The sequence below is a fragment of the Stegostoma tigrinum genome, chromosome 23 (assembly GCF_030684315.1).
Source record: "Stegostoma tigrinum isolate sSteTig4 chromosome 23, sSteTig4.hap1, whole genome shotgun sequence".
Lineage (NCBI taxonomy): Eukaryota > Metazoa > Chordata > Chondrichthyes > Orectolobiformes > Stegostomatidae > Stegostoma > Stegostoma tigrinum.
The window spans coordinates 568016-589631 of NC_081376.1; the positions used below are offsets into that span (position 1 = coordinate 568016).

General features: G+C 41.4%; 1 protein-coding gene across 4 annotated transcripts in view; it reads right to left on the reverse strand.

Moving 5' to 3' along the window:
• The window catches only part of LOC125462238 (protein tweety homolog 3-like), a 233174-nt gene that overhangs the window by 106699 nt on the left and 104859 nt on the right, over positions 1–21616 (reverse strand). For all 4 annotated transcript variants that reach the window (XM_048552027.2, XM_048552028.2, XM_048552026.2 and 1 more), the window contains exons 3-4: positions 15359–15470; positions 4796–5016 (exon numbers count right to left, since the gene is read on the reverse strand). In XM_048552027.2, coding sequence (XP_048407984.1) covers positions 4796–5016; positions 15359–15470 — 333 coding nt within the window. The remainder of the gene's footprint in view (positions 1–4795; positions 5017–15358; positions 15471–21616) is intronic.

The following is a 21616-nucleotide window of genomic DNA, read 5'->3' on the forward strand; positions in this document are numbered from 1 at the left end:
GGATTTTTACAAACAATCATTAATGCCACAACTTGAGTACTTGGTACAATTTTGGTCATCTCATCATAGAAAGGATGCAGTTATACTTAAGAGGGTATAGAGGAGATTTATGCAGATGTTGACGGGACTGGTAAAATGCAGTAATAAGGAAAGATTGGGTAGGCTGGAAGTGTCCTCCTTGAAACAGGAGATGAGAGGTGCTTAACTGAAGTGCACAAGTTGTCTGGAACTCTGTGCCCAGAAGGGCAGTACAGACAGCTGCCTTCAACTAATTTGGACTGTCTGGTTAACTTGCTGACCAAATGCTGCAAAGTTGATTAGACTGGGAAACTACTTTTTTGGCCAGCTCAAACACAATGAACCAGGTGTCCTCTTTCTGTGCTATAAATGTCATCTTATTACATATCCACAGTGCACCATCATCTGCCTGGTCACCATCTATTTAAACCAATACTGATAGCAGTAATTACACTTCATCACGAAATCTGTATCAAAGTGCCCAGTCAGCTGAATCTATCACACATCGAGCTTCTACACAGGTGTGAGGGTTTGTTGGTTCCTTCAGTTGGCAAGTTCAGGTGACCAGATCAGTTACAAAAGAATCTCATTGTCTCTTGGCCATTTGTCCATTGATGTTCGTCAGTGAACAATAATCTACCTGCACCAGGTTATGATATCCAACCTGACCATCAACTATTTTATGATCTCAGATGCAAATACAAAATTGTTATGATCTGGTTAAGGACCAGTAAGCTTTTATTTTTCAAGATTATTTCCATAGTACTTGCTAAGATAATAAAGTCACAAGATGATGCACTTTAACAATCAAATTAGAATAGTAACACAGCCTACAACATATGTACATCTTATTTCTACCAACCAAAAATGACGTGGGCGAATCCTGGGTTACTGTGATCAAATACACATCAAATGCTAGTGTGATCAAGATAGTTTGATAGATTTCTCGGTTATTGCCCCAGACATTAATTGATGATACTGTGCATCATTAAATCTCATTAAACTCAACGGATTGCAATTTTTCACATTTGCTAAACTAGCCTTGACAGCCCCAATCCATCATGGAGTCCTTCAACTACCGCCTGTATTGTAGTTAATCGCCTTCCTTTTCTGGGTCTGGACAACTTCGGACTCCAGTACTTCATTCGAGCATTGATGAGCGGTTAGAATTCCAGCTCTTGACTGAGGGCAAGCTTCACCGAGTCAGCTTGCCCCTGGATTTTTACCCGAGAACAACGACATCAAGCAAATGCTTCTGAGTTTTTTCAACCCCCCATTCTCAGTTGCACTGAAGTATTACTACTCAAAAGTTCTTTTGAACCTTTCATGGCTTTTTTTTAAACTTAGAACTCGCTCTTTGCTCCCCTGAGTTAGTTTGAATCCTGACTGCACAGAGCCTATCAACTGCTCTTGATATCTTCCCTTCAAGGCTCCTAAAAATCAGTATTCCAAGCATGGAGCATGCCCTGTTTTGTGCTACTGAACTGTGTCACTGGAACTGCTTTTCAGTAATCCCTGAGCTGGTCTGACTTATCAAAAAAAACACTCTGAATAACTCCATCCCTGATTGCAGGGTTGAACTCAATGTTGAACCTAATATGTTTAGAATGATTTGTTCTCATTGTTATTATATTTGCACAGAATACTAGAAACGGATTTCAATAGAACCGACAAATCTTTCAATGAAATACCTTCAATATTTAATTGTATTGTTGTTTACACTAATTCATTTCACAATTGAAAAGTGCAAACTTCAGATCACTCTGGGATGGAGCGTAAATAAACAAATAATTGAATGCAGAGTTTTAAAATTTATTAATGGGATATGGACGTCGTTGGCTGGCCAGCAATTATTGTCCATCCCTGGATGCGCTTGAGAAGGTGGTGATGAGCTGTCTTCAACTGATGCAATCCACCTGTTGTGGATTGACCCACAATGCCCTTCGGGAAGGAATTCCAGGATTTTGACTCAGTGATTGAGAAGGAACAGGGATATATTTCCAAGACAGAATGGTAAATAGCTTGGAGGGTAACTGGAAGGTCACCACACAAAGTGTTCCTTTGTTTCTGCTGCCCCTGTCCTTCTAGATGGAAGTGGTCTGGATTTAGAATGTGCTGTTTGAGGATCATAGAACGGTAGAATCCCTACAGTGTGGAAACAGGCCCTTCGGCCCAACAAGTCCACACCGACCCTCAGAGAATCCCAACCAGACCCAACCCCCTACAACCCACTTAATCTACATATCCCTGAACACTATGGGCAATTTAGCATGGCCAATCCACCTTGCGTGCACATGTTAGGACTGTGGGAAAACATCGGAAGAAACCCTCGCAGATACAGGGAGAATGTGCAAACTCCAGTCCCGGCAGTGTGAGGCAACACTGCTGACCACTGAGCCACCAAGTTGTTTGAAGAGTTTCAGAGGGACAGGATCTACACGCATTTGGAAAGGCAAGGACTGATTAGGGATAGTCAACATGGCTTTGTACATGGGAAATCACGTCTCACTAGTTTAACTGAGTTTTTTTTAAAAGAAGTGACAAAAAAAAATTGAAGAAGGCAGAGTGGTGGACACTATCTATTTGAACTTCAGCAAGATTCTGCATGGTAGAATGGTTAGCAAGGTTACATCTCACAGAATCCAGGGGAGCTAGCCAACTGGAAACTAAATTGGCTTGAAGATAGGAGACAGAGGGTGATGATGAAGGGTCATTTTTCAGACTAGAGGCCTGTGGCTGCAAGGATCAGTGCTAGGCCAACTGCTTTTCATCATTTGTATAAGTGATGTGGATGTGAATATAGGAAGAATCCTTAGTAAATCTGCAGATGACACCAAATCTGTGGTGCAGTGGACAGTGAAGGAGATTATCTCAAAGTATAATGGAAACTTGATTAGATGGGCCAATGGGCTCAGAGCAGCAGATGGGGTTTAATTGAGATAAATGATTGGTGCTGCATATTGCTAAGGCAAACTAGGGCAGGACTTATACAGTAAGTGATAGGGTCCTGGGTAGTGTTGCCAAACAAAGAGACCTAGGGGTGCAGGTGCATAGCTCCTTGAAGGTGGAGTCGCAGGTAAACAGGGTGGTGAAAGCAGCATTTAGTATACTTGTTAATAAAATGTGAGGCTGGATGAACACAGCAGGCCAAGCAGCATCTCAGGAGCACCTGTGCTCCTGAGATGCTGCTTGGCCTGCTGTGTTCATCCAGCCTCACATTTTATTATCTTGGAATCTCCAGCATCTGCAGTTCCCATTATCTCTGATACCCCTTTAGTATACTTGTCTTCACTGGTGAGTGCATTGAGCGCAGCAGTAGGCATATCATGTTGTGGCTATACAGAAAATTGCTCAGAGCACTTTTGGAATATTGCATTCAATACTGCATGGATAGGGTGAATAGCCAAGGTCTTTTTCCCAGCATAAGGGATCCCAAAACTAAACGGCACAGGCTTAACGTGAGAGGGGAAAGATTTAAAAGACAGCTAATGGGAAACTTCTTCCATGCAAGGGTGGTGCATGTATGGAATGAGCTGCCACAGGAGGTATTGGAGGAGGGTACAATTACAACATTTAAAAGGCACCTGGATGGGTAAATGAATAGGAAGGGTTAAGAGGGATGTGGGCAAATGCTGGCAAACAGGATCAGATTAGGTTAGGATACCTGTTTGGCGTGGATGCATTGGATTGAAAGATCTGTTTTTGTACTGTATAGCTCTGTGCACCCTGTCCATCTTATGCACCTCAATCCAGTCTCCCTCAACCTTCTCTGCTCTAAATAAAAGCTTATCCAACCTCAATTCATAGCAAAAGCAGTCCAACAACATCCTGGAGAATCTCCTCTGAACCTCTTCCAGCGCAACACATCCATCCTGCAGTGAGGTGACCAGAACTACACATACTATTTCAGCTGTGGCTGAACCGATGTTCAGCACAGCTCCAACTGGCTAAATTCCTAAGCCACTTTGCTGCCAACGTGACTGGTACAAGAGCAAGGGGAAGGAATTGTTTACACTCAGTAGCAAAATTTAGCAGAGAAAACTTCATGCCCTTTCACTCAGTGTCACATTCAACTGAAACAATGCAACTCAAGACAAGGAGACCAATCTGACTAAAACATTCAAAACAGCAGAGCCCTGTATGCACGCTATATATTATTTCACTATTTCAGATGCATTACATTAAGCTATATAAAATATACAGTAAAGAAAGAGGTCACTTAACTCAATTAGTTAAGTACCTCTACCTTATCTAACCTCAAAAATTCAATATATTTTTAAATTCCTTTTTCTCTAGGCTACCAACTTGCACAACTGCGCCACTTTCTATGATGTCACAGTTGCTGATGTCTCCTAGAATATGTCCAGCCAGAGTGAGCAACACAGTTCTCAGATTTTTGTATGTGGGTGACCTTTTTTAAGAAGGCTCTAGTTCCAAAAGCTGACCTCCAATATTGATCACATTGGCCATATTGAAAGAAATTGCTCTGTCCAGTTAGACTATTGACAAGAACATGCCAAAAACATCGAAAGCACACGATAGACACGCCAATTCTACAATAAAAATAAAATCAAGTTTGTTGGTTGTTGTAAGAAATGGAAAAATAATGCCACATAACAGTGCAGATAGAAATACTCAAGTTCAAAATTTCACTCTGTACTTATTCATCCTGACTTACTAATGCCAGTTGTTAAATTAAGTTGAATGTATTTCAATTTCCCAGGGACAACTCTGAGTACAAAGAACGATGGGGAAATCATGTCCAACAGCTACATACCTGTAATAGTCGTACAACTCAACAAAGATGGCTAGGTCTTCCAGAGAAATGGCATTCTTCTCCCAAAATGGAATTCCAGTTAGCTGTCTAACAAGGTCTCCAAGCAGACTTTTCGACTTCTGCACTCTCTCTAGGTACCGTGGTTCCTTTGTAAACAAATCCTCCAAGGTGCGAAGGCTTCCATCTATGGTCCGATTCAGATCTTGAGTACTCTCAGAAACCTGCGTATAAACAAAACACGAGATCAAAAAAAAGGAAAATATTTCAAAGCTGGTAGGCTATTCTTTGAGTTTCTTTCTATCACATCTATACAACAGTAAAGGCTGCAGTTTCCCTTTATGAAAAAGAGTAGCAGGATTTGCAATATGGACGTAAACTTATGTGTTTTTCTTTAATTAGGGCTCATACTGACCGTGCATTAAATGATTCAGTATGGTCTGGTCTGGTCTGCTGGTACTTGGTTGTATTTTGACTTCTCATGGTCAGCATTTGTCTCAAAAGGCACTTCACAAAACCTATCAATGTGACAATGTTAATGAAATATCAGTACATACATATTTCTGAACAATTTAGTAGAAGCCTTTTGTAAGAGCTTTGTGAAATCACGTGAGGAACTGAGGCAACTACAAAAGCATTTCAGATATTGGTGCTTCGAACACTGGATCCAATTTGACTAGATTCACTGTCAGTTCCAATTTTCTGGGAGTCTGAAATGTCAACAGCCCAAAAGTAAAAACCAAATTCTTTTAACGACATACTGAAGCATGAGACCCTGCCACATGTTGGCATTCAGAATTTGCCCAAAGAGGCCCTTGCATAATGCGAAAGAAAATCACTACTGCATCAAATCCAACTCTCAAGAGGTTAGGAAGCATACGAACTGTCCATTCAGCCCCTTGAGAATATACCAACATTCAAAGAGATCATTGCAGAACTGCAAAATGACTTCATTTCTCTTTTCTGAAATGTTTAACTGACCTCAACAACATTTTGGGGAGTGTGTCCTAGATTTCCATTGTCTATTGGACAACATTCCATTAACCTCTTTAATTACGAATGCAGTAGATGCAAATTAAACTTTTGCAAAAGGTGCCTGCACACAAGTTGGGACAATTAAAAGTAGTCTGGCATTTCTAAGATTCACACTCATTGCATGTCTATCTACTTTACTGTATAGAGCCACTGCTAAGCTAAGCTACTGAATTCCATTTTTAAGAGGCTCATTAGTTTAGATATAAAATCACGGAATCCTATACACAGTACAGAAGAAGCCAGTCAGTCCTTCGAGTGTGCACTGTCAAAAATACTCCAACCTAGCTTCCCATTCTAGGCCTATAACTTTCAACAGTATGACACTTCAAGTGTTCATCCAAGTATTTTGAAAGGTTGTGAGATTACATACCTCAACTACTTGTTCAGGCAGTGCATTTCAGAACCCACCACACTGATGAAAAAAAAAGGTGTCTTAAATCCATTCTAAACCTCATGCTTTCACTTGAAAATTATGACCCCTTGCTATTAATCCTTCAACTAAGGGAACAACTGTTTTCTATTCATTCTATCCATGCCCTTCATAATCTCAATCTTCTCTGATCCCGACAAAATAATACAAACTTATTGTAGCTTGTGTTTAGTTTATTTTATATTTTGGTAGCTTATTATATGCTCCACCCCAGGCAATATCCTGATGAATCTCCTCTGTAAGCAAGGCAAGGGAATACATGATGAACTGTAGGGCACTGGGAAGCACTAAGGATCAGAGGGATCTTGGTGTGCATGTTCACCAGTTCCTTCAGGTATTAGGACAGATGTATCAAGTGGTTAAAAAGCCATATGGTGTACATGCCTTTATTAGCCAAGGGATAGAATTTAAGAGCAGGGAGGTTATGCTGGAACTGTATAAAATGCTGACTAGGCCAGAGCTAGAATCTTGTGTACAGTTCTGGAATCTACATTATAGGAAAGATTCCAATTTGTGGAAACATTCCAATGTGCTCAAGAGGGTACAGAGGAGATTTACCAGGATAGGTGAGCAGGAGGCTGCAAGAACACAGCAAGCCAGCCTACATCTGGAGGAAAGGAAAAGTCAACGTTCGGTTATTACCCTTGTTCAGGACTCATCAGGACGCTGCCTGGGCTAAAAGGTTTCAGTCATTAAGAGAGATTAGACAGGTTTATTTCTTTAGACCAGAGGAGATTGACAGGGGATATGGTTGAGATGTATAAAATTACGAAGGACGTAGACAGAGTAGACTGGCCTTTCCCATTAATGAAGAGATCAATGTTCAAGGACATAGACTTAAGGCAAAGAGAGTTTAGAGGAGATCTACAAAAAATTCTTTTTCACTCAGAGGCTGGTGGGAATCTGGAACACAGCACCTGTAAGGGTGGTAGATGCAGAAACCCTCATAACATTTAAGCAGTATTTAGATGTGCACTTGCAATGTTAAGGTTTACAAGGCTATGGACTAAATGCTGGAGAATGGAATTACCAGAGTTAGATGGTTGTTTTTGACTGGCCAGGATGTGATGGGCAGAATGACCTCTTTCTGGGCTATGGATCTACTTTACTGTATGGCATCCCTCCAGTGCAATCACATCTGTCCTATAGTGTGGTGGAAACTGCATATAGTGCTCCAGCTGGGGCCTAAGTCAAGATCTGTAGAGCTCTGGCAAAACCTTCCTGCTGTTATAATCTGTGCCACGATTAATAAAGGCTAGCATCCCATATGCCTGCTTAACTACCATATTACTCTGTTCAGCCACCTTCAGGGTTCTGTGGACAAGTAACCCAAGATCCCCCTGTTCCTCTGAACTTCCTCATTTCATGCCATTCACTGGGTACTCCCTTCCATTCTTCCTGCTTCAAAAGTGCATCAGCTCGCAGTTATCAGAATTAAATTCCGTCTGCCACTGATCAGCCCAGATGACCAATTCGATTCTATTCTCATCTAACTTAAAACCTTCGTCACTGACAACCACCCGGCCAAACATCATGTCAGCTACACATGTACTTATCACTATGACACCTCCCCAGTCCATATTCTCATCTAGGTCATTTATGAACATAAAAACAATAAGGGACCCAGCACTGATCCCTTCAGGAAGTCACTGGACACTGGCCTCCTGTCACACAAACAGCCTTCTGTCACCAACATCTGTCTCCTACAACTGAGCTAATTTTGGATCCAACTTGCCAAGTTACACTGGTCCCATGAGCTTTTATCTTCATTAACAAGATCCCACATGGGAAATTGATAAAGGCCTTCCTGAAATCCATATAAACTACAACAACTACATAACTCTCATCGAGGTACTTGGTCACCTTCTCAAAAAATTCATTAGGCATGACCTCAGTCTGACAAGACATACCGACTAACCCTGGTCAAACTTTGCCTCTCTAAATAGAGAGAGATTTTCTCCTTCATTATTTTCTCCAATAGTTTCCTTACCATTGATGAGAGATTCAGTGATCTATAGTTTCTTTGTCTATCTCTACTACCCTTATAACGTGGAATCACATTAGCTCTCCTCCAATCCTCTGGACCTCCGCTGAAGCAAGAGATGATTTTTAAAAATTGAGTCTGGACCCCTGTTATTTCCTCCCTCGTCTCCCACAGCAGCCTGTGATACCAGTCTTTGGGATCAAGAAATATGTCTGCATTTAAACTCATCAAAATTTTCAATACCTCTTTGTTTCTTGTATCAGTGAGCTCAAGAACTTCAGAGACCATCCTCTCAAATTTCGTACTTTCATTCTCCTTCTCACAAATAAAATGACGTACTCTTAACACTCTAACAGTATCTTCCAGCCGCGAGTAGATTTCCCCCTTCGTCCCAAGTGGGCCCTACTTTTTCCTGAGTTATTCCCTTCCTCCTGATATACTTGCACCGTATCTTGAGATTCTCTCTAATCTTGCCCACCAGTGCTTTTTCATGCCCACTGTTGGTTCTCCTAATTGCTTTGAGTTCCCTCCTGCACTTTCTAAAATATTCTACAGCCTCCATGGTTTTGCATTTCACATGTTTTTTTTTCTTTTTTACCTAGTCCTATTGTCACTAGATATCCATGGCTGCCTGAGATTGTTGCCCCCACATTTCACCCTAAAGGGAACATGTTAGGTCTATATTCTCGAGAAACTTTTGGAATGCTTCCTACTGTTCTGCTGTTCATTTACCCTCAAAATTACCCCATTTGAATTCATATTTTGCAGATCATCTTTTACCTTTTCCATAACAACGTATCATTAAAATGCTCCCACACTGTCATCTAGACCAGCTGTGCAGTTTGCTTCCAAGAATTAGACTCGACTCTGCTCCATCCCTTGTAATACTACCTAAACACTGACAAGAAGCAGCTTAACAGAATAGAAGAGAACAGAATATTCCTTTATTGTCTCATATACTCAATGAATATAGTGCGAAGTCTCTACAACGCCGGTCATAATGCTAACCTAGACATAAAAGAACATAGGCACAGCTACTTTAGTTACAAGATTTTGTAGACAATACAGAAATAAGATGGCAGCATTACACAAAAGAGTTCAGTACAGTGACCATGCTGGCACTTAGAAACAAAGAAACAAAGAAACCTACAGCACAGGAACAGGCCCTTCGGCCCTCCAAGATCCTCTGTCTAACCTGTCATCTATTTTCTAACGGTCTGTGTCCATTTGCTTCCTGCCCATCAAGATCAAGATCCTCTGTCTAACCTGTCATCTATTTTCTAACGGTCTGTGTCCATTTGCTTCCTGCCCATCCATGTACCTGTCCAGATATATCTTAAAAGACGCTAACCTGTCTGCGTCTACCACCTCCGCTGGCAACGCATTCCAGGCACCCACCACCCTCTGTGTAAAGAATTTTCCACGCATATCTCCCTTAAACTTTCCTCCTCACTTTGAACTCATGACCCCCAGCAATTGAGTCCCCCACTCTGGGGAAAAAGTTTTTTGCTATCCACCCTGTCTACACCCCTCATAGTTTTGTAGACCTCAATCAGGTCCCCCCTCAATCTCCGTCTTTCTAGCGAAAATAATCCTAATCTATTCAACCTCTCTTCATAGCTAGCACCCTCCATATCAGGCAACATCCTGGTGAACCTCCTCTGCACCCTCTCCAAAGCATCCACATCCTTTTGGTAATGTGGTGACCAGAACTGTACACAGTGCTCCAAATGTGGCCGAACCAAAGTCCTATACAACTGCAACATGACCTGCCAACTCTTGTACTCAATACCCCGCCCAATGAAGGAAAGCATGCTGCATGCCTTCTTGACCACCCTATTGACCTGCGTTGTCGCCTTCAGGGAACAATGGACCTGAACACCCAGATCTCTCTGTTCATCAATTTTCCCTAGGACTTTTCCATTTACTGTATAGTTTGCCCTTGAATTTGATCTTCCAAAATGCATCACCTCACATTTGCCCGTATTGAACTCCATCTGTCATTTATCTTCCCAACTCTCCAAACTATCTATATTCTGCTGTAATCTCTGACAGTCCCTTTCACTATCAGCTACTCCACCAATCTTAGTGTCATCAGCAAACTTGCTGATCAGACCACCTACACCCTCCTCCAGATCATTTACGTATATCACAAACAACAGTGGTCCCAGCACAGATCCCTGTGGAACACCACTGGTTACAGGTCTCCAATTTGAGAAACTCCCTTCTACTACTACCCTCTGTCTCCTGTTGCCCAGCCAGTTTTTTTACCCATCTAGCTAGCACACCCTGGACCCCATGTGACTTCACTTTCTCCATCAGCCTGCCATGGGGAACCTTATCAAACACCTTACTGAAGTCCATGTATATGACATCTACAGCCTTTCCCTCATCAATCAACTTTGTCACGTCCTCAAAGAATTCTATTAAGTTGTTAAGACATGACCTTCCCTGTACAAAACCATGTTGTCTATCACTGATAAGGCCATTTTCTTCCAAATGGGAATAGATCCTATCCCTCAGTATATTCTCCAGTAGCTTCCCTACCACTGACGTCAGGCTCACCGGTCGATAATTACCTGGATTATCCTTGCTGCCCTTTTTAAACAAGGGGACAATATTAGCAAGTCTCCAGTCCTCTGGGACCCCACCCATGTCTAAGGATACTGCAAAGATATCGGTTAGGGCCCCGGCTATTTGCTCTCTTGCTTCCCTCAGAAACCTGGGATAGTTCCCATCCAGACCTGGGGACTTGTCCACCTTAGTGTCTTAGCTTCCAGTTCACACTGGGTCCCGGCTCCACACAGCACCGGTGATGCAACATGCCACGCCAGGAGGCAGCTGTGACAGACCAGGAGGTCACCACACCATGCCGGGATACTCCTGCGGGAGAGGCCACTGCAGGAGGCCAGAAGGTCATCACGCTCCTCCAGGAAGTCCCTACAAGTTGTGGCCACTGCGTCAAGCCGGAAGGCATATATTTCTGGTATATATTTCAAGGAATCTAACCCCTCTAAATTCTGAGCATTTTGGTTCTCCAAGTTACTATTTAGTGTAGTTCAAATTTCTTGATATTATTACCCTATTATTATTTTGACATATTTTAGAGCTATGGCTAAGATTTATAAATTAAAATCACTTAGCCTTTTAAATAGCTGCCCAAATAACATGTAATCAGACAGGAAAGGGGAGTTAAGGTTGGAACACAGGCAAAAGAACATAAAGCTATTTTGGTTAGGAAGGTGACTCATTAGAACAGGATAATAGAACTCGTATCAGAGATAATAGGAACTGTAGATGCTGGAGAATCTGAGATAACAAGGTGTGCAGCTGGATGAACACAGCAGGCCAAGCAGCATCTTAGGAGCAAGAAAGCTTACATTTTGGGCCTAGACCCTTCATCAGAATCACATTTCTGATGAAGGGTCTAGGCCTGAAACATCAGCTTTCCAGCTCCAAACATGCTGCTTGGCTTGCTGTGTTCATCCAGCTCCACACCTTGTTATCTAGGATACCAGAATTTGATCATTTTTATATTAAGTTATACTGATGCAAATATGCGAAATCCTACAATATGTTGATTTTAATATGAAATAAAGCAACTTAACGATTTGTGCCAATCTTCATTTCTCCTTGTATATTTCCTCAGGCTTTCTGAATTACTACATATATAAATGGTTTTGTTTCATCCCCAGGTTATGCTATTGTTCAAGTAATGTACTGACTAGATAAAATCAAGTGAAAGAAGTATAGGTTACTTAAGGAAATAACTGCAGCAGGGAAGTTATCTGTGGCAGATCCAAATCATAGAATCACTGAATCATAGAATCCCTATAGCATGGAAGCAGTCCAAGTAACTTGTAACAGTATAGAGTCATTTATGGCTACAATGTTGAAAGCAAACTGCAGTCACATGCCAATTCTGAAAAAAGACACCACTAGTCTCTCAGTCACCATTCAATAGGATTGCAAAGAGAATCATATTCCTTTGTTAATTTTCTTGCCTGCTATTCACTCAAACCAAGCCTCAAGAATACTTATTTGAACAGTACTCTTGATCCAAATGTTTATTACCTACTGGAAAACAATTTTCACTCCAATTTGAAACTTTTGCAGGATTCTATACTGAAAATAAAGCAGAAAAATTCATTTTGGAACCTTTTCATCGTAATATCTCAAGAAAATAAATGGAGTTTAAAAGGTAAATGTTTCTGCTACAGCCAAATTTTGCCTATTTCAGTACCTGCTAGGTTTATGTAACTTTAAATTTGATTATACTTAGACAATGACAAATTTAAAATACTGAATTTGGCTCTAATATTATTAAATGACTTTTCCACAATTTAATGTTACATTAATCCTCACTTTAATGTCGATCATAAAACATTCCTTAATACAGAGAAACTGCAGTTAATTATTTTTGGCAGGAAATCTCCCATGTTACTGAAGTTCAAAAATACAACTAACAGAAGCTTTGAAACATCATTTAAAATTGGTGCTATTGCACCAAAATATGTAGCAGCACAATCAGAGAAACGTTTAACCAATACCAAATAAGAAACAACATATCTCACAAATAAACTCCTTAAATAAACTCTCAGTATAATGTTCAACACTCTCTGTGGCAGACAATAACAAACCAGATGGCTAGTGCAAATTCTCTCCATTTTATGACCTTAGATAACAAAATATCAGAATTTCTCAATTTTACCAGATGCCGTTTCAATCTTGCCATTCTGACTTCCAATAAAGTAACGAGGTTATTGAACTATGGTATTGTTCCATAATTCAACATTGCTATACCTGAAATTGAGCACCTCATTCAGAATTTTCATGCTGTATACCCTCAATAGTTTTTATGAAAAGCATTTATTTCAACAACAAATCACCAATATGCACAGACGCAGAAATGAAAAAGCACAGAATGAATAAATGACGATTGGTCTATCAGTATATGACGTACATTACTGATTGTCACCAAGATCTGCACAAATATTCTGAATTACAAAAGTGATGAAGCAAACCACCACAATTCAGTTCAACTACTACCCATAATGTTACCTGTGCTTCATAGGCAAACCTCAACCACACAGGAACCCACTTCAATTAAGTGCATTGAACTTTAAATTCCGATCTAATCAGACACTTACATCAGTGTAAAAACTTTTACAATTATTTTACCAATTCTTTCAAAACAATTATGAACAAGCAATCAAATTATGAAGATTAAACGGCAAGCTTCAAACCTAAGTCTCTTTCTTGAGAATTATACAACACAGAAACAAGCCTTTTGGTCCACCGTGTCTCTACTAACACAGACTGACTCCACGTCCTCCTTCAAGGATCTCCCTAAAATGCAATATTGAAGCCAGAGATAATGGGAGGGTCTAGGCCTAAAATGTCAGCTTTTGTGCTCCTGAGATGCTGCTTGGCCTGCTGTGTTCATCCAGCTTCACACTTTGTTATATTGAAACCAATATTTTGTTCACTGCTCTGAATAAATTTTTCAGGACACAATATTAGAGAGTATGTTATGTTAAATGAAGGAGCTGGGTCACTTCAATTCTTCAGATTATTCTGGGACACAGGGTAGTTTGATCTTAGTAGGAAAACAGGTCAGCACAACATTGTGGGCTGAAGGGCCTGAACTGTGCTGTGCTGTTCGAGATTGGCAGCTTGCAGGTACACCATTCAAAACTCATCCACGACAACAGAAGCAGAAATAATATGGGAGTCTCTTACAAAATACTTGAACCCATAGCATTGTGATAATGCTGCAATCAGCAAAGGTAATGTGAAGACTTGCTCCCCCTGTTGATGATTTTTTTTTAACATGGTGCCTCCACGCAAGCTTTTGAAGATGAATACAAGTTATAAACTATGCATTTATTATTTTTCTTCTTTGCTTCTTGTTGCCACCACCTGCTCCAAACTAGTTAAATCCAGCAGATTGACTACTTTGAAAATAAATTACTATGTTCTCAGACAGTGGGTTGGAAATGGAATTCTAAAAAACGAATGTTTTCCTAGAATTGTTCCTGGAATTACCAGCTTTCCCCACTACTGCAGTCTGGTTAAAAATCTAGAGGGGGTGAGTTCTTAAGCAGGAGGAGGAGTTACAGAGCCAGACAGTTGTAGAAAGGAAGTATTACTTAGAGCAGGATGGCATTTCAATATAACATGTTTATGAAGGTGGGAGACCAATTACAACACCAGTACTACCAACATGGTGATGGAAAATGTTGTCTATGATTTTGGTGAGGGAGTTTTTTTTTGAGGGGGGAAGAATCCAAATGGGATTCCAAAGGGGTCCTCTGATCTGGGTCAGGGCTGACTTTGCAAAGTAAAAGGAGATGGAGAAATAGTTTGCTCTTCACAAAGAGAAAAGACATTCTTACATCTATCCCATAGAAATATTTGCATGTATACGGGTAAAGCTAAAGTTGACAAAAACATACTAAGGCTAATTCAGCACAGAGAAATTAAGTGACCTTTAATAAATATCGGATGGTATGGTTAATCTAAGCTAAACTGAATACCAACTAGAATTTGTCCAAAAGTTGGATAGCAAACAGCACCTTTTTTTAAACATCGGTTACATTACAATTTTCTCTTTCAGTGTGACTGCAGAATAAATTTAAACATATTGTTCACATGCTGTACTGCTATATTATGAATGGATGAAACATTGTTGTGCAGGTTTTCTTTATAAAACATCTTCCTCCTACAACATTTCCATAACCAGGAACGGAAGTCAGCCAATTTGGACATGCTTCCATTGAGCTGGTGATCCAATCAACTAGAAAATGAGATTGATTCCAAGAATTCCACACTGTAGGGATTTCATAAAAAAAATCTCCTACTGAGCTATTATTAAGCAGATGAAGTCAAATACAACATACACTCACCCGACAATTTTAATATTTTCAGTAGCTTTCATTAGAGAACAGGTAAATTCAAGCCTTTCAACTGTTTGGTTATGGAGGATTGTAGCCCACAACTACAAATGAACATACTATGAAGTGTCAGCATAGATAGAAATGGTGGTTTTTGAGACGTCCTCCCCACAACTGTTTTAGAAAAAAAGATATGAAACTCTCTGGAAATTGGTACTTACTAGGTAATCAATTCCTGTAATAGTGCGGTTTGCATGTCTCATTGAGTAGGCAAGTCTGAAAATTCCATCACTGGTTTCACCATTACCATAGAAGCCAACAGCTATTCCCGCACTGAAAAGACAAGAAATTCCATTACAATCAAATCTGTTAAGTTCATCAATATCTCAAGGCAAGATTTCAGGAATTGATTTTTTTTCTTAATTAGCATATAGATAATCTGACAAAAGTATTATTTCTAAAGAGAACAAAGCTACTTCTTACATAAAGCCTGTCAAATTAAAAAAAAAGTTCTACCAATTTTTTTTTAATCTGCATGCTGATGAATGTGCATTATTTGGATTATAAATACCATTATAGTTAATTGTGTACATGTGCTCAAATTCCAACCAAATTATCCAAAATCAAAACTATACACACCTCATAACAGGTTTAGTAAAGTTAAAGACGCAAGCATTTCAATCATAGAACAATACAGCCCCTGATATCCACTGCTTCCAGTTTTGCTAGGGCTCCTTAATGCTACATTCAGTTGAATGCAGCCTCGATGTCAAGGGCTGTCACTCTCACTTCACCTCTGGTATTCGGCTCTTTTGTCATAGTTTCAACCAGGGCTGTCATGAGATCTGGGGCTGAGTGGCACTCGTGGAACCCAAACTGGGCGTCACTGAGCAGTTGCTGTTTAATAGCACTGTTGATGACACCTTCCATCATTTAACTGATGATTGAGAGTAGACTGATGGGTTGGTAACTGGCCAGGTTGGATTTGTCCTGCTTTGTGTGTGCAGGACATACTTGGGCAATTTTCCACATTGCTGGATAGATACCAGTGTTGTAACTGTAGTGTGACAACTTGGCTAGGGAGTGGCAAGTACCTACTGATTCTACAGATTCCCTACAGTGTGGAAACAGGCGCTTCAGCCCAACAAGTCCACATCGCCCCTTGAAGCATCCCACCCAGACCACCCCCCTATAACCCACACACCCCTGAGCACGAGGAGCAATTTAGCATGGCCAATCCACCTAGCCTGCACATCTTTGGACTGTGGGAGGAAACTGGAGCAGCCAGAGGAAAGCCACGCAGACACGAGGAGAATGTGCAAACTCCACACAGACAGTTGCCCAAGGCTGGAATCAAATCCGGGTCCCTGGTGCTGTGAGGTTGCAGTGCTAACCAGTGAGCCACCGTGCCGCCCTTGAGCACAAGTCTTCAGTCCTATTGCCAGAATGTCGTCAGGTCCAGTTGCCTTTGTAGTATCCAGTGTATTTCTTGATATCATGTGGAGCGACTCAAATTGGCTAAAGATTGGTTCTGTAATGCTGGGGACCACTGGAGGAGGCCGAGATGGATCATCGGCACTTCTTGCTGAAGACTGCGACAAAAGCTTCAGCCTTATTTTTTGGACTGATGTGCAGCTCTCTACCATTGTTGAGGATGGGGATATTTGTGGAGCCTCCTCCTCCAGTGAGCTGTTTAATTGTCTATCACCATTCACGACTGTGGCAGGACTGCAGAGCTTAGATCTATCCATTGGTTGCGGTGTTGCTTCGCTCTATCACTTGCTGCTTTTGCTGTTTGGTGGTTTAACCAGGTTGATACCTCATCTTCAGGTATGCTCCTGGCATGCCCTTTCGCAGTCTCCATTGAACCAGCTTTGATCCCCTGGCTTGATGGTAATAGTTGAGTGAGTGATATGTCAGGCCATGAGTTTACAGATTGTGTTGGAGTACAATTCTGCTGCTGTTGATGGCCCACAGAGCCTCATGGAGTCTTGAGCTGCTTCATCTGAGAAAAAGCTGTCCCAGTGATAGTGCCACTGAACATAATGGAAGTTACTCTCAATTTGAAGGTGGGACTTCATCTCCACAAGGACTGTGCAGTGATCACTCTTACCGATATTGTCATGGACAGATGCAAATGCAGCTGGCCAATTGGTAAGGATGAGGCCAAGTATGATTTTCCCTCTTATTGGTTCCCTCATCACCTACGGCAGACCCAGTCTAGCAGTTATACCCGAGGAGTAGACCAGTTCGATCTGCAGCACCCAGATTACATTTTGTGCCCTTTTCATCCTCAGTGCTTCCTCCAAGTATTGTTCAACATGGAGGAGTACCGATTCATCAGCTGAGGGAGGACAATATCCCGTCCCCTCCCCCCACTGCACCACACAACAAGCCCAGCTCTTCCCCCCCACCCACCCACTGCATCCCAATACCAGTCCAACCTGTCTCTGCCTCCCTAACCGGTTCTTCCTCTCACCCATCCCTTCCTCCCACCCCAAGCCGCACCCCCATCTACCTACTAACCTCATCCCACCTCCTTCACCTGTCCGTCTTCCCTGGACTGACCTATCCCCTCCCTACCTCCCCACCTATCTTCTTTACTCTCCATCTTCGGTCCGCCTCCCCCTCTCTCCCTATTTATTCCAGTTCCCTCTCCCCATCCCCCTCTCTGATGAAGGGTCCAGGCCCGAAATGTCAGCTTTTGTGCTCCTGAGATGCTGCTTGGCCTGCTGTGTTCATCCAGCCTCACATTTTATTATTATGTGGTAATGAGTAGGAGGTTTCTTTGCCCAAGTTAAACCTGAAGTCATGAGACATCATTGGGTCCAGGGTTAATGTTGAGGACTTCTAGAGCAACACCCTCCTGACTGTATACCACTGTGCCGCCACCTCTGCTGCATCTGTCCTGCTGGTGGGACAGGACGTATCCAGGGATGGTGATGGTGATGTCTGGGACACTGTCTGTAAGACATAATTCTGTGAGTACGGCTACATCAGGCTGTTGCTTAACCAGTCTGTGAGACAGCTCTCCCAATTTTGGTACTAACCCCCAGATGTTAGCAAGGAAGGCTTTGCAGGGTCGACAAAGCTGTTTCTGCCATTGCCTTTTCTAGTGCCTAGCTCGATGCCAGCTGATCCATCCAGTTTAATTTCTTTGAGACTTTGGAGTGACTTGTAAAACTGAACAGCTTGCTAGGCCATTTCAGAGGGCAATTGAGAGTAAACCACATGCTGTGTGCCTGGAGTCACATGTAGATCAGACCAGGTGAAGGTGTCAGATTTCCAACCTGGGGCACATTAGTGAACCAAATAGTGGCAATCATTTCATGGTGATCAGTAGATTATTAATTCCAGACATTTTTTTAAATTACTGAAATCAAATTCCACCATTTGCCATGGTGGGATTCAAACCCGGGTTCCCAGAACATTAGCTGGGTTTCTGGATTCATAGTCTGGTGATAATACCACTAGGCCACCACCTATTGATCAAGAAACTATAATCAGTCTTAAGGACTGTGCAAGGACTTTGCTCCCACTGATTTCTGTGGCAAGGGCTTCCAAAGACTCAACTCAGCAAGGAAATTCTTCCTCAACTCAGTCTTAAATTAGCACCCCTTTATTATGAGATCATACCCTCTGCTCCTAGACTCTCCCAGGTGGGGAAACATCCTCTGAGCATTTGCCCTGTGAAGCCCCTAAAGAATCCTATGTGTCTTATGGATCTAAACTTAATGAGCAGAGACCCAACCTGTTTAGCCTTTGCTGATAAGACAATCCCTCCATACAAGAGATCATCCTATGACACTTCTCTGAACTGGCTCCAGTGAAACAATATCTTGCCTAAATAAGGAGACCAAAATTGCTCAGTATTTTTCTCAACAGTATCATGTACATTTAAATAAGAATTCCCTATTTTTATTCTCCTTTCCCCTTGAAATAAAGGCCAACATTCCATTAGCATTCCTGATTCCCTGCTGCACCTGTGTACAGAACATCAGTCATCACAGAATCTCCACAGCATAGAAACAAGCCACTCGGCCCAACAAGTCCACACTAACTCTCCTAAAAGCATCTCACCCAGACCTACCACCAGTACCATCCCTGTAACCCTGCGTTCTCATGGCTAATCCACCTAATTTGCACACCACTGGACACTGGGAAATTTAGCACGGTCAATCCATCTAACCAGCATTTTTGGTCTGTGGCAGAAACCCACAGGGAGAATGTATAAATTCCACACACACGTAGTCACCCAAGGTGGGAAGTGAACACAGGTCCCTGGTGTTGTGAGGCAGCAGGGTTAACTGTTGAGCCATTGTGCCTCCCTCAAAGCTAGCACAAATATCGCCAAGCCCCTTTATATTGCAGCTTTCTACAGTTTTTCTCCATTTAAATAATGCTGTTCTTTTGTTCTCCCTTCCCAAGTGAACAACTTCAGATTTTCCTACAACACATGCCATTTGCCAACTTTTTGTCCACTTATGCAACCTATCAACATCTCTCTGTCAACTTGTTTGTATCCCTTTCACAAACTGCCTTTCCACCTATTTTTGTATCGTTTGCAATTTGGCCATAGCACATTCGCTTCCTTCCTCCCCAGTCAATAAGATATATCGTAAACAGCTGCAGACACAGCACTGATCCTTATGAAACCCCACAAGTTACGCATTGTCAAACTGAAAAAGAACCCCTTATCCCCACTTACTGTTTCCTGTTCATTAGGCAATTCTCTAACCACACCAGTATACTATCTGCAACACCATGGGCTCTTGTCTTATGACTTAAACTTTTGTGAGATGCCTTATCAAATGCCTTCTGGGACTGCAAAAATAACACGGATATACTGATAAATACTGACTCCCCCTTTCCACTCCAGTTGAAACTTGCTCAAAAAGTTCTACTAAATTAGTCATACACAATTTCAATTTCACAAAACTATGTTGACTCTGCTTGATTAGATTATGATTTTCCAAATGTGCTGCTATTACTTCTTTAATAAATTCTTCCAATATTTTTCCAACAATAAATGTTAGGCTGGTCAGTCTACAGTGAGTACTTTTTGTCTCCCTCCTTTTGAAAAGAGGTGTCACAGTGGCAGTTTTCCAATCCTCTGGTACTTCTCCAGAAATCAAGGATTTTTGGAAATTACAACCAATGCATCCACTATCTCTGTAGCTACCTCTTTTAAGATCCCAGGAGACATCCCAATGGGGCCGGGGACCGACCTGCCTTTAGCCCCTTTACTTTGTCTAATAAAACTTCTCGAGTAATGGAGATGGTACTTAATGCCACCCCCATATTCTTTAGTAGAAATCAGATATTTGAAGTATCTTCCACAATAAAGTTGATGCAAAATATCTGTAACTCTTCTAACATTTCCTTGTCCTCATAATCGTCTCCCGAGATTCATTTTCTACAGAGCCTACATTCACTTGGACCTCTCTTTTCCTTTTTGTATGTTTAAAGAAGCTCATTATCAGTTTCTATATCGCTTACTAATTTGTCCTTGTAGGTTGTTTTCTCTGTTATCTTTAACTGCTCGTCTTAGCCCAACTGCTGGATTCAGAATCTATCAGTCTTCTGGACTATCACTAACTTTTGTCACCTTATGTGCTTTTTACTTCAACTTTATACCCTTCACAACTTTCTTGGTTAGCTATGGTTGCTTTATTCCTCTCTTACAATCTTTCCTCCTTACTGGGATATATTTTGCTGAGAATCATGAATTACCTCTATAAATATCGGCCACTGCTTGCATACTGTCGTTCCTACGCATCTATGTGCCCAGTCCACTTTAGCCAACTCTATCCTCATTTAATTGTAATTCCCTTTAAGTTAAAACAGTTGTTGTTTCTGGCCCAAATCTTTCACTTTCAAACTGAGTATTAAATTCTGTCATGTTACGATCAATCATGTTGTGATCACTGCTTCCTCAAGGATCTTCTACTCAGTGGTCATTTATTAAACATGTCTCATAAACCATCACTAGATCTAGGATAACCCGTTCCTTGGCTGGCCCCATAACTTACTGATTTTCAAAACTATTACTAATTCACTCTATGAATTAGCTGCTGTAGCACCCTTTCCAATTTGATGCTGACTGATTGGTAAGGAGGAGGTCAAGTATAATATACCAACGAGAGAAAAACAATGTTCTGTTCTTTTCGCATTCTATTATTTGTTGATTTAAACCCTTTCCTACAGTGTGGCTGCTGTTTGTGGGTCTATACACTACTCCTTTCCCATGTCTTCTTTCCTTTGTTGTTGTTTACCTCTGCCAAAATGGTCTCTACATCATCTAAGCCTCGATCGTCTCCTACAACTGTCCTGATTTCATCTCTCATTAACAGAGCAACCCACCACCTTTTCCTTCTGTCCTGTCTTACTGAAAGGTCAAATATCCCTGAATGTTAAGTCCCCAGTTTTGATCTTCTTGTAACCATGTTTCTGTAATGGCTACAAGATCATGTTCAATT